The 14,895-nt window shown below is 37.7% G+C and overlaps 1 protein-coding gene across 1 annotated transcript in view; it reads right to left on the reverse strand.

Annotated features, from left to right (window-relative positions):
- FAM81B (family with sequence similarity 81 member B) overlaps positions 1 to 14,895 on the reverse strand; it is a 66,530-nt gene that overhangs the window by 14,439 nt on the left and 37,196 nt on the right. Inside the window, exons 6-7 of the mRNA XM_082458191.1 lie at positions 12,602 to 12,720; positions 2,850 to 2,979 (exon numbers count right to left, since the gene is read on the reverse strand). Of these exons, the coding sequence (XP_082314317.1) occupies positions 2,850 to 2,979; positions 12,602 to 12,720 (249 nt within the window). The remainder of the gene's footprint in view (positions 1 to 2,849; positions 2,980 to 12,601; positions 12,721 to 14,895) is intronic.

Raw genomic sequence — 14,895 nt, forward strand, 5'->3', positions numbered from 1 at the left:
AACAACTCCTGAAGGATATAAAGTGAACCTGAACAAACATGATGTATGCTGTGTTCTTGGATAAAACACTCAGCATTATGACTATATCAGTTCTAAAATTAATTTATAAATTTAACATGATTTTAATAAAAATTAAGGCAGAGTTATTTGTCGATTTATTTGCTGGAACTAGACAGGCTGATTTTAAAATCATATGCAAAAACAGACAATTATCACCAGAAAAAGGGAAAAAGGAAAGCAGTGGAAGGGACTAGCCCTACCGGATAGTAAAAATACTACAAGGTCTCAATAATTAAAATAATAATTAAGACACATCCTATTCTAGGGAAAACTCCAAATGGATCAAGAACTTAAATATAAACAATAAGGCCATGAAGGTGCTTGAAGAAAATATGAGCAATTCTTTCAAGCCTTTGTGTGGGGAAGCTCTGTCTAAATGTGACTTAAAATTCCAGAAGCCACATACACAAAAAAAGACTGATAAATTTGGCTACAAATAGAGAACGTATGCATATCAAAAGTCAAAAGACAACACACTGGAAAAAGGTATTTGCAGCTCATATCATCTCCCTAACATATAAAGAGCTCCTAGAAATTGAAAAGAAAAATAACCCAATAGAGAAATGGATAAAAGGTATGAACAGACAGCTCACTGGAAAAGAAATGCAATTAGTTCTTGAATATATGAAAAGATGTAATAAGAAAGGCTAATTAAAATACAGAGATGCTATCTTTTTCCTTTAAAAAAAGGCAAAATTCAAAAGTCAAACACTCATTGATGAGGCAATGAGGATATAGGACATTTTATATATTGTCGGTGGGTAAGCAATATGGTAAAAGCCCTGCAGAGAGCAAGATCTTTCAAAATAACAAACACAGGTACCTTTGGTCCAGCTATCCCACTTCTGGGTATTTTTTCTACAGACATACCTATAGACACACTAAATAACATAAGTGCAAGATTATACATTGCAGCAATGTTTGAAAGAGCAAATTAGTGAAAAGAATCCAAATGTTCGTCTATGAGAGACTGGTTAAATGAGCCATTATACACAGAGGAAGAGTACACAGTTGTGAAAAAGAATGAGGAAACTATGTATTGATAGGGTGGATCTGTAGGGTATGTTTGTTTAGTTAAAAAAAAACAGGTGCATAGTAATACACATATGTTTTGTGTAAAAAGGAAAAAATATATATTTGTATTTGCTTCTATCTTTTTAAAGGCATACTGAAAGGATTCACAACAGACTGATAAAAATTGTTACCTGTGAGGGGCATGAATGGTTGTGATAACTGGTGACAGAAGTGGGAGTGAAAATTCTTGGGCTGTATTTTCTCGTATAGTTTTGATTTTGATCATATGTATGTATTATCTTAAAAAAACTAAGGAGAGAGAAACTAGAGTCTAATATCACCTTTGAAGTTAGATGCAAAATTAAATACTGAATTATTACAAAGACTGTATAGCTTTCATTATAGAAATTCCAGAATGTTTCAGCATTGGGAAATGCTTTGACATAGCACATTAGAAGGCCAAAGAAATAAGTAAGCTAACAAACAGAAACCCAAACCAAAACACAACCATGCTGAGTTAGGCATTTGGTAACGTCCAAAAGGCGTTTTATAAAATTAAATGCTCAGTTCTAATAAAAGCTAAGTAAAGTAGGATTGATGGATACTTCCTTAATTGATGGATACTTACTCAATACTTCCTTAATAAGTCTGATAAAAATATATCAAACCAATAGCCAACAGCAAACAACAAAGACATTGCCAGTGTAATCAGGAACAAGATAAGCTGCCTTCTTTGACCTCTTTTATGTAACAGTGTTCTGGAAGTTCTGGTCAAGGCCTTAAGAAAAAAGTCATGAAGTTTTACCAGAAAACTAGAGATAAAACTGTTATGATTTGTTGTTGATATGATTATCTTGAAAAACTGAGAGAATCAACCCAAAAACTATTAGGACTAATGAGATGGGTTTGTAGGAAGATGGACAAGCCTGGTGTGACTGGAGTAAACTGTGTGCCCCTGGGCACCTTCCACTCTTGATAAATTGGCTCCATGAACAAATAAACAGCAAGATTTCATCTCCCCCAATTCCCAAAGGATTTCCACTTTGTTCAGCCCAAATGACTTCAGAGGAGATGTGTTTGTCTCACATAAAGTACATGACAAAGTGGGGCATGGAAGAGTTTGCATTGGCTCCTTTCAATAAACCATTGCCTGGGAAGGTGAAAAAGGGGGAGAGACATTTCAGGCAAAAAGAGCACAGAGAACATGGATGCAGTGCAGTATCTTGGAGTGAGTGGGACCTACCTACAGGAAGTTCAGTGTCACCGGGTCCAAAGGGTGAGCCAGGAAGCATGAGGGTGAGCTATAGAGAAAAGCAGGGGCCAGCGTAGAGATGGCCTTTAAAATCCAGGCCAAAGGACTTGTGTATTATTTTGTAAGAGACATAACCCATTGCAGGGATGTAACGTGATCAACTGACATTAATGCTGAACCTTTAATAGTATTATAATAGCTTCCATGGGAAATTCCTTTGCTTATTCTCTCTAGTTACACAGCCTTTGAGAAGGACCCAGAGAGTAAGGAAATAATGGCAACAGTAGAATCAAGTAGCATATGCTTACAAGGGGCGGCTGTTTTGGAACATCGGAGGCACTCATTAAATATTTGTTGATTACCCTGGCAGTACTCATGGTGTATATACATGAGCTGTCGTATTTAAACCTTTTGGAGGAAAAGAGTTCTTTTGAACAATTACCACTTGACTGAGCATTTTGATAAGCTATAATGATCTTACTTCCGGCAGTAACACGTAAGAGTTCCAAATATTTTCAGCTACCTTCATATCCAAGTTTTTAGAAACAGTTTCTAGGGCGGACATGAGCTCTTGAATTGTTTTTTCGAGTTGCCGGTGCTCGTGCCTGATGAAGTGAATGTCTCCAGAAAGCTTCATGATGCTGGAATCACATCTAGTGGCAAGATGAAAATTGGTTGTGAGATTGATAGGCTTATACCATTTTTAATACTATAGTAGAATCCGTGCATTCATTTGATGGCAAAAGTTCTAAAGTTCTTTGAATAGTGAGTTGGCAGGTGTAGGAGCATATACAGAAATCTCCCTCATCTTCCTCTTTTTTTCCTGAGGGAGAGAAACCAGGTTGGATAATGATACACTGGCCCAAATCAAAGCACTGAGTTGGAGTAGATGAAGACTTTGGGGGAAATTGGGTAAAATTTTAGATTTTTGGCCTGATATGTTCATTCAGTCATAGGAGTTCCAACAGATTTTGATGTTTTGGGCATACTCCCTGCTGCCTATGGTTAGGCAAAATTGAAACTTTTTCCTCTTCTACATTGTGTTCTGAATCCTCTTTCCTCCCTTTAGCCTCTTTCCTTGGCTCCCAGACTGTCAATTCTCCTTTGGCTAAAAGAAGTGTCCCAACACACCAAAGTCTTCCATCCCATCTTCAAAGGGCAACGTCCTTTCTCTTAGCCCCAGTGAAAACTCCCGCTCCTTGAGTGGTGTCAATCAAGTGTTGTCTTAGGTTAGGACAAAAATAATCCACACTAACATGTGTATTGAGCTTTGGCCCATTAGGTGGCATTTGGTGTTTCCAGGAAGGAACCCTGGTGAAATGGGTTTGGAGTTCAGATTAACAATCTTCCCAGCATGTCAGGGAACCCCATCCACTATCCCAACTCACGGCCTCCCTTGGGAGAGAGCAGGTTACATACTGTATTACCAGTTTCAATACACTCATATTTGCATGAAGGATAGGGCGGAGAGCGCTGTAGTGTTGTGTCTTTTGTATATGAGTCACCAGAGATCACTTTGAAGTTTGTCATTCTATAAATTGTTTTGACTGTCATCGAGTAATATTTATTAGGAACTATATTTTCATATTGTCGTGCTAAGTGCTATAAATATTGTTTTATGACTGTCAACATTTTTTAGGCTCTAGAAGTGAACTTCTTAATATTTTTGGTGCCAAAGTTGAACCAAAGGTGAGCTAAGGATGGTAATTTTCCTGAGAAACCTCTTGAAAGGGATACCAGATAACTGGTGAGGGGTGGGGAGACTGCTGGGAGGAAAAATTAGGAATTATTCTGATAAAAAATGGAGCACCAAAGTCATGGGCGAAAGCCATTTCACACGTTTGTATATATAAACTGTTATTGTCAGAACAACCTCTACTGTTGGTCAGAATATTCTTACGTGAGTTCACATTAAGACACCCAAAGGCTACACGGGAGTAGTTGCTGCTGCCCCCCCCTCCCTGCCGCCTCTCACCCAGCACCACCTGCTCCCACCCTCAGGGACCGCTGGTCTGGGCGTTGTAGGCTAGTGGTTGAGGATTTAGTCAGATAGACGCGTCTTTGAGTCTGGCTTCTACTACTTCCTAGGTTTCTGATCTGGGACAATTTTCTTAACATCTGTAAGTTTCAGTTTTCCTTATCTGAGAAAAGGGGGTAATGATGCTGAGGTCACTGCATGTAGCTGCACAATTTGTCCCCTGCACAACTCCAGGGCGTGCCAGACATATGGTGAGGGGGACAATGTGAACAATGTCTCCTGGAGTGCTGTGTGCTCAGCCTTCCAAACCATAAGCGGCTGTCTTGAAGAGTGGACCTGCCTAGGGTTATTGAAGGATGAAGGAGGTAATGAATGCAAAATGTTTAGCCAGTGCCTGGCACAGAGGAAGCACCCACACAGGATCAGCAGCTACTGTTTATTTCCTCAAATAAATAAACAGTTGAGAGTTGCCACCTTTTCATTTTCACCCCACCTCACCAGCTGAACCCCACACGTTGAAGTCAAGGATTAGTGGTTTTTCAAAGCTGCACTCCATATTTCAAAAGGAAGTTTCTCTTTCTCTCCTTTGAAGTGATTTTATTGTTTTAAAATAATGCATGTTCGTTATAAAAAAATTACACATAATACAAAAAGAAAAGAACAAAGAAGAGAGCTAACATCATCCCAAATTCCACTTTTCAGAAATAGTCATTGCTAATATTTGGTTATTATTTCATTCACCATTATACTAAATACACATATTATATAGATATGATGTGTGGTTATATGTGTGTGTGTGTATATATATATATATATATATATATATATATTACACATGGAGAGAGGAAGAAAGAAATATAATAAATTAATTTTAGAATATTAGGATTATAGGTACCAGTTTTAGTTAAAAACCTTACATTGAATTTTAATTTAACCTAAGGAAAGGAAACTGTAGTGAAAAATGAAGAAATTGCTGAACTTCAAATATATATATATATATCTCCTCACTACAAGAGATATTTCTAAAAAATGAAGTTATAAAAATCTATCGTAGGTTGGAATCATTATACTTTTTACAACTACCATTTCAACTTTAGACATTATCTATTTGGCCATATGCCCAAAAGTGAGCAACTAAATGTTTATATCCTTGCTCTTTCAACAGTTTTTGTTAATATTTTTCTATTTTAAAAATAGTTCTTTGGACATTTACAGTGCATTCTGCAACTAAATTTCCCACTCTTATTGAATCTCCATTCTATATTTAGATTCTATGTTCAATGACAGTCCTTTAAAACTATGATTTCTTATCTGAAATCCTTATTTTGATTTTTTTGTTTTTTTTTGGCTGCGTTGGTTCTTTGTTGCTGCCTGTGGGCTTTCTCTAGTTGCAGAGAGCGGGGGCTACTCTTCCTTGAGGTGCTCAGGCTTCTCATTGCAGTGGCTTCTCTTGTTGCAGAGCATGGGCTCTAGGCGCATGGGCGTCAGTAGTTGTGGCACGTGAGCTCAGTAGTTGTGGCACAGAGGCTCAGTAGTTGTAGCGCAGGGGCTTAGTTGCTCCACAGCATGTGGGATCTTCCCAGACCAGGGCTCGAACCCGTGTCCCGTGCATTGGCAGGCAGATTCTTAACCACTGCGCCACCAGGGAAGTCCCCCCTTATTTTGATTTATTCCTTGGTTGGCCAGATGTTGTCATCCAGATTTCAAAAGAAGGATCCAGGAAGCATTGGAATCTTTACATTCTTGAATGCTTGAGAATGTCTGTCTGTTCTCTTATACTTGAAAGGTAATTTGGTTAAGAAGACATTATTGGGTCACTTTTTCTTTTGTTCAGAACATGATAGACATTGCTCCATTCTTATCTGGCACGGTTTGAGGTGGAGAAGTCTGAGATGACTGTTTTTTCATTCTTTTATGTAGTTTTGTCTACCTGGATGTCTAATGATTCTTTTTTGTTTTTCTTTTTTCTTCTATTGATTCTTTATCCTTGATATTCAGTAACTTCAACCAGGATATCTTGGTTTAATTGTTCTTATGTAAATTTTTCTGGGGTTGCAGTTTTCCTTTTGATCTACAGATTCAAATCTCTTGTTTCAAGAAAGCTTTCCCTCTTATATCCATAAATATTTTTTTCTTCTGAAGAATTTGTTCTTTTTCTTCTTTAGGAGCTCCTCTTATGTCTCTGTTGAATGAGGTCTCTGTTGTCTTCCCTATACGTCATTTCTCTAACCATTTTTATATGGAAAAGCACTTTCTTTTTGTTTTGTACAGTCTGCTCATGCTTTTTTAAAAAAATAACTTATTTTCACTTGTATGTAATCTCTTTTGGAGACTTCTAAAGTAGATTGAATACCTGTAATATTTTAATGTTTTCTTTCACCTACCCCTGAGCAATTCCAGTTTATCTATCTCCTTTTGTTATTTGATAATCTCTTTTGGGGAGGGAAACCCTTTTATCTCTTATTTTTATCAAAGTAAAACATGTTTATAGTTTAAAAGTCAATAATAACAAGAAGGCTAATAACACACTGCAGTGGTTCTTGGCTCTGCCTCTCCCTACTTCTCTCAGTTCCTCTCCCAGGAGGCAAGAGCCCACCTTCACCCACACTCTCAGAGGTGCCTGGCCCAGCCCTCCTAAGCCTGTGAGAGTTCTGTGGTGTAAAACCAGGTCATTCTCAGCTTATCCCACAGCTTTAAAACTGGTCTCATTACATCTGCTCAGTCAGTTTCCACAAGTCTATCTGTCTTCTAGGTTCCAACGTTTCTAGGCTGATATCCCCTGTCTTTGTGGGTTTATGTTTTAAAGAGAAAACTCTTTTTAACTGTAGACTTAGTGGGGCTTTTGGAAGGAGCAAAATGACATGCAACAGTTCAATCAGCAATCTTCTTTTACCTCTTTCGTTTGCTCTTAATTTCTTTGAAACCAGGAGAACTTTGATTTGAACTCTTCCTCTGTGTTTCTGGCTAATTCCTGTCATGAGATATATTCATCAGTCTTACACTTTTATCTACCTACCTACCTATCTATCGATTGATCGATCAATCGACGGTGGTGGTGGTTTTCATGCACAGGCCAGATTCTTCCTAAGTCCCACTTTCACATCTTCCTGTGATTCTGGCCACCGGCCTATGAGTGAGCATATATATATATATTTTTTAAAATAATTTTTATTGGAGTAGAATTGATTTACACTGTTGTGTTAGTTTCAGGTGTACAGCAAAGTGAGTCAGTTATACATATACATATCTCCACTCCTTTATAGATTCTTTTTCCATATAGGTCATTACAGAGTATTGATTAGAGTTCCCTGTGCTATACCGTAGGTCCTTATTAGTTATCTATTTTATATACAGTAGTGTGTATATGTCAGTCCCAATCTCCCAATTTATCCCTCCCTGCCCCCCTTACCACCAGGTAACCATGAGTTTGTTTTCTACATCTGTAACTCTATTTCTGTTTTGTAGATAAGTTCATTTGTAACCTTTTTTTAGATTCCACATATAAGCAATATCATATGATATTTGTTTTTCTCTGTCTGACTTACTTCACTCAACATGACAATCCCTAGGTCCATCCATGTTGCTGCAGATGACCTTGTTTCATTCCTTTTTTATGGCCGAATAATATTCCATTGTATATGAGTTAGTGTGTGTTTGGTGGAGAGTAGATCACTTCCTCTACTCAGCCTTATCGTTATCAAATCCGTTGTTTCTTTAGGCCCAGGGAAGAGGGCACATCTCCCCATTTTCTCCTCAAAAACCAGATTGGTGTATCTCACAGCAAATCATCATGATAGATTCTTTCATGTGATGTTAACACCTCCTCTCCTTCCTCAGCCTGTTGCACCCCAGTGGTTTCTCTCAGGCATGAAGTGGCAAGAAGGAAGGCCCCAGATGATAAATAACACGATTGCATCTTCAGCTCTACCCCCTCTGCTCTTCTGTGCTGCTGACCTGAATCTCTCAAGGGACGTTTCCTATCTCTCCTGTGACTCACCCCATCCCCTAGGTAATATTGCTATATTCAAAGTATTTGGTCTATGCCTTTCTGAATTATGCCTCTTGATTTGGAGGAAATCATTATGTTTAAGGTCTAAGGAGAACACTATCAGTCCAAACATCTCAGTATTTGATACGTGTGCTCTGTTTGTGGTTAGTGGTTATGGCAACTTCCATGTTCTAGTAAAGATGAAGTTTTTTGTTTTCTTCCTTTTATTTTTACTGGCATTAAGATGTCTCATGTGAGAGGAGTGGAGTAAAAATATCTTTAACGAGAAGTCCCCACTCTTTTCAGAAGTTGACAGTATCCAAATAATATCGTTACTGTTTCTTCAAAGGACATGACTTATGCTTTTAATCCCACATCAACACAACTTTTTTTTTTCATCTGCACATCTGCCTTGGGGTCCCAAATAGTCAAGGTGGATAGAGGGTTGGCCTCCTCTGGCTGCTTCTACAGACTGTAAGCTGTCTGTATGGCTGCCTTTTACATACCTGCCTTTTTCTTTTTTGCACATGAGACTAATCTATCAAATACAGTACAGAGTGTCAAAAGCAGGACAGACAACTTCGAGAACCTCATCTCATTGGAAGTATTTGCTTTTAAACTGACACTATATTGGAGTGGAAAATAAGATATAAAATTCAAAGCACATTGTTGTTATCAAATATTGAGTTTGATTTGTGAAGCAGTAAAAGGTTTGCTAGGAATTATGTTAAAATAATCAACTTAGTTTCACTTATGCCAAAATGCTAACTGGAATTAAGGTCAATATATGTGGGAGAAAAGTAATTAATCTGCCTCAGCTGGTCCATGGGTTGCTTGCCTGCAAAAATATGGAAAAGAAAAAGTGGAAGTGTGAATTTAAATCTCATAGCTTTTAGCCAGAATCTGTCTCAAATCACTAGAGTTAAGAAAGTTTCATAAAAGGGAGACATTTCAAGGAAAAATAAGACCTTGTCCTAAAATCACTGCTTCATATTAAAGGGGAAGGTAAGTAAGCAGTCAGAGAGCAAGTTGGAGGAATAGGGGGCTCTTGATTTTTCCCTCCTCCCTCAGGTGCACCATAAGCAGCAAAATGTGGATCAAGTCCCTCTGAGAAAAATTCAGAAACTGGTTTAGAGACTTCTACACATCAGGCAACTAATACATCAAACTGGGTGGAAAAAGTTGAGACACACATATGCCATAAGCCCCATCCCTGGTGCAACACCTTACTGTTGGGAGGGAACCTCCAAATCCCAGATTCTCCATGGGGAGCAAAGGGTGTGGACCATACATCTAGCTGCCACCCAAGAGACTGGCTCCCAAAGAGACTGGCTCCTAGCTCTGAGACCCGATGGGGCTCATCTGTGAGTCCCTTGGGACCACAGAAAACAAAGAGGGGGTTTTAAATGGTCACATGATTTTAAAAGATGGGCAAAAACCTGAACAGATATTTGTCCACAGATGACGTACAAATGGCCAACAGGTACATGAAAAAGAGCTCTATATTACTAATCATCAGGGAAATGCAAATCAAAACCATATCACCTCATACCTGTTAAGACGAGAATTATCAAAAAAATAAAAGATAACAAGTATTGGTGCAGATGTGGAGAAAAGGGAATCCTTCTACACTGTTAACAGGAATGTAAATTGGTATAGCCATTATACAAAACAGTATGGAGGTTCTTTTAAAAATTAAAAATAGAACTGTCATATCATGCAGAAATCCCCCCTCTGGATACATATCCAAAGGAAATGAGATGAATACCTGGAAGAAATATGTACTTTCATGTTCATTGCAGCAATATTCATAATAACCAGGATATGGAAACAACCTAAGTGTCTTTGGATGAATAGATAAAGAAATTGTGATACACACACACACGCACTCTGAAATTTTCAGCCTCAGGAAAGGAGACATTGCCATTTGCAACGACATGGATGAACCTGGAAGACATTATGCTCAGTGAAAATAGCCAGACACAGCAGGAAAAAACTGCATCATCTCATTTATATGTGGAATCTAAAAAAGTCAAATACATAGAAGCAGAGAGGAGAACGGTGGTTATTAGGGGTGAGGAGGTGGGGGAAATGGGGAGACGTCAGTCAAGGGCACAAAGTGGCCGTTCTGTAGGCTGCATAAGTCTAGAGACCTAATGCACCGTGTGATGACTACAGTGAATAATGCTGTACTGAAGAATGGAAATATGCTAAGAGAGTAGATTTCAGGTGCTCTCATCACACACACAAAAAGGTAACTCTGTGAGGAGAAGGTATGCTAATTAGCTTGACTATAGTAATCATTTTAGTATGTATATGTATATCAAATCATCGTGTACACCTTAAATATATATAACATTTTTTAAAAAGGAAACAAAAAAAGAAACTGGAGCAGAACAAAAATAGTCGCACATCTTTTCCTTGATATTATTCCATTCATCTCTTGGCTTCATTTAAATCTGTTTGTGACTTTGTCTTGTACGTAAAAGAGGATTTACAAGAATGAAATAGTAGGGTCTTAAGTGGTTTGCAGAAAAAAAAATAAATAGTTGAAGTGTCATCAGCACCAAATTGAACCAAATTCCAAATTTCATTCAAGAGATTATTGGTGTTTATCTTCTTTGTAAAATCATGGCACATCTAAGTAGGGTGATGGGTTTGCTGGGGTTTGTTTTATTATCTTGCTTCATAACTTACCCAAATATTATAAAAATTCTTTTCCATGTACCAAATATTATAGAATAAAGTATACAATTTTATATATTTAAAAACATGTATACATATAATATATAATTATATATGTGTATATATATATATGTATGTATGTTTATGTTTATGTATACATACATACACACAGACATATGTACTAATCCTGTAGATTCTGTTTTCTGAATGTCTGTTACCTGCTCTGGACTTGCATGGCCAGTGCTTTAGTTTAGGCCCCTGACATTTCTCACCTTGATTGCTGCAATAGCTTCCTTTCATCTTCATGCCTTCTTTCTGTACCCCACCAATTTGGCTACTACTAGAAGGTCACTAAATGTCATCCCCTTAGTTAAAATCTTCCCATGGCTATTTATAACTTTCTACATAAAGTTTAAACTTTTTACCTTGGCCAAAGATCCTCATCACCCAACTCTGGACCATTTCTCTAGCTTCATCTCCCAATCTCCCATCTCTCCCTAAGTGCAAATCCAAAATAACATAACTAAAATACTCTTCTCACAGGTAGCCCCTGAACATGTCACAGTAATTTACCCCTCAGTTCTTTTGCACATATCTTGCCTCCTATGTGAAGTGCCTTGCCTTTCCTTCCCTGTCTAGTTAACTGCTACAAACCTTTCAAAATTCATGCCAAGTGTCACCTCCTCCAGGAAGCCATCTTTATGCCCCCATCTGATTTGGATATTCCCATAGCACCCCAGGCTTTCATTATAGTGCTCACCTCATTGCTTTATGTTTTCCCAGGTAGACTGTGAATTTACAGGAAAGGGACCATGTTGATGAATCTCTGAATACTAGCACACTGCCTGGCATATAGAAGTGTTTAATACATTTTTTTGTCGTTGTTGTTGAATTGAATGGATGGATACCCTAGAAGAGGTTTGTCTTAGGTGTTAATCACCTAATTATTATCGGTCAATAATAATAATTATTGGTTATTAACACTTCAGAGCAGATTAATGAGATGAAGGTGGGGGTATTTCAGGAGAGAGGAGAGAGGTGCTGGCAGAAGATGTAAAGATGGAAAGGTGTCCATGCTCAGCCACTCACAAGTCATCTTTCATGTGTCAACCAGAGCGGTCCTGCCATTGTCAATGCCTACAAATTTTTGCTGAACTGTACACCATGAATTCTTCCAACTTACAAGTCTCATACAAAAGATATCATTCAAAATTTTATTCACTTGACCATTAAATCCCTTTTGCTAGGCTTCCATATGTAATTATTGTATATTTTAAATGTTTTAATCATTAGATTTGATACATCTGGGGATTTTGTGTGTGGTTTCAAGGGTACGTCTTTGTATAGATGTTGGCATTTGGACAGCTGAGGGCTGTAAAGACAAGACTTGTCATTTGCAGATGAAACCAAACTGGGCATTCTGTATGAGAGGTCCTTCATAGAACCCTTGGATCTCACAGGGAGAATGAGGTTTTCAAATTTCATGATACACTTTCTCAGTTACTGTCTCATCATTTCGCTTAAAGGCAGTATCTTGTTTTCTACAATATGGAACTTGTTTAGGGATGAGAACTCAGTGGGCAGCAACTGACCGCGAAGCATCAGTTAACGCGCTTCTTCTCACCTGGCTACTCTTCCTCGAAGATCTCCAACTCCTTGAAGGTGTTTGGTGTTTAGGTCCTGTACTGCAAAATTAGTTCCTGTGGCTGCCACGTCTCGAGCTTTTATTTGTTCTTCCAACATCTGCAATATTTGAGTTAAAATTTCCATTAATTTCCCATCAGACATGATAAGAAAATATCATTTAAAGTAGAGGTTACCAAATCGGGTGCATTTCCTAGTTAGGCTGAAAGTGTAAGTGAGTGAGAGGGTTCTGTATCAGAGAAAAGCCATCTTTGCTTTATTTGAGGGAGACAGTGATGGCGTGAGTCCTGCCGATTGTTGCCAAGTGGGCATGATGGTTCAACGATGTTTCAACAGAAGCTGGAAATCCAGGTTTTATGTTAAATTTCTCAATTTTAAAATATTGACATCTTATTCAAATTCTTTTATAAACACCATATGGGCCAAACAGAACATATTTACTGTGCTATTACGGCCATGGCCATCATCGACATAAAAGCTTTTCACAAAAACCTCTTTCAGAATTGGTGGTAAAGTTTAGAAAAAGGAACCTTTCATATGGCATCAAGCAAGGCCCTTTACAGATTGAATCAGAACCACAATGAAGCTAATACAATTAACACAAGCAAATATGAATCAAACTGTTTCACATACATGGAGTGAAAAACGTTTATTGTTTTAGATTTTTTAGAGAACATGAGAAATTTATGGCTTGAGTGTGTTCAGATTTTGCCGAGTATCCTTTGTCATGCCTTCATTATGTCTTGGTGTTCTGAAATGAAGCTGACTGTCCTATACCACCAGGTTGGTGGTCCCCCAAACAGTGGGTTTTAATTTTTGGCACTCATACATAAAAACTAAAAGATTTTGCTTGTCCATAGAAAAAATTTATATCTTGCTTGACATTCAAACAAATTCCAAAGTAAAGACATACAAAATAATTTATGTTTACTCAGAAAAGCATTTAGAGGATAGGAAAACACAAACAACTTTGTGATTTGGGGAAACATTAAAGGTTAATTGCTATATTTTACCAAGGCCTGAACCATGTTAAATTCGTGATTATGAATTTTTGGAGGAAAAGAAGGAATTTTATAGGAAATGAATTATAGAAATTTCAAAGACTATACACAGAATCTTGCCCATTTGTAAACTGGCAGATTGAGACAATCCAAGAGCAAATATAGCTTTAACTGGAGACATAAAAGTGTCAAGAACACCAGCTAGAGGTTTTTTTTGCTTTTTGTTTTGGCTTGTTTGTTTGCTCTTGCATGCCTCTAGGTGTTTTAGATCATTCGGGCCACTGTGACAAAATACCACAGACTGAGCGGCTTATAAACAACAGAGATTTACTTCTCACTATTCTGGAGGCTGGAAGTGCAAGATTGGGGTGCCCGCGTGGTTGGGTTCCGGGGAGAGCCTTCTTCTGGGGTGCAGACTGCTCACGTCTTGCTGCATCTTCACATAGTGGAAGGAGCCAGGGAGATCTGTGAGATCTCTTCTATGAAGGCACTAATCCCATTCATGAGGACTCCACTCTCATGACCCAAGTACCTCCCAGAGCCCTCCTGATACTATCACATTGGGCAGTAGGATTTCACATATGAATTTTGATGGGGACACAAACGTTCAGACCATAACAGTAGGTGTTGTTTTGCTTTGTTTTGTAAGGAATAGTGATAAAAAGGAACTTGCCCTATTAAATAGCAAAGCATTTTGTAAAAACAAGGATAAGTAAATGAGTATAGCTAAATAGCTGTGTGTGGCTAAATAGCTGTGTATAGCTAAATCGATCACTGTAATTTAATGAAGATCTTGGTACATGTAAGAAAGAAATATGCTATATATGAGACTCAGAATCACTGGGGAAGGAATTTCACAAATGCTGTTGAGATTTTTGGTTACTTATTCAGAAAACAATCAGTTTAGAGCCTTACCTTACACCATACATGAATATAGATTTTAGAAAAAAATAGATTTAGAATATTAAAAAAGTTAAGCCATAAAACTAACAGATAATAGAGGAGATTATTTCATATTTGAAATTTCTAAAGGAAATTTCTATTCTTGAAAGTAATGAGGGAAGTCACAAACCAAAATATTGGGACATTTAACTTTATCTAAAACTTGTAAAAAACAATATAAATATAATTAAGATATAAACAACCAACTGGAAAAACATTTATAACAAATGTTACTGCCAAGGGTCTCAATGGTATGTTGCAATCAGTATACACCTGTTCTTGAGAGCCAATTGTGCATATATATCTCTTCCCATCTTTGTGTTTAGTAACA

The sequence above is a fragment of the Balaenoptera physalus genome (genome assembly GCF_965194825.1).
Source record: "Balaenoptera physalus genome assembly, chromosome: 3".
In the NCBI taxonomy this organism is placed as follows: domain Eukaryota; kingdom Metazoa; phylum Chordata; class Mammalia; order Artiodactyla; family Balaenopteridae; genus Balaenoptera; species Balaenoptera physalus.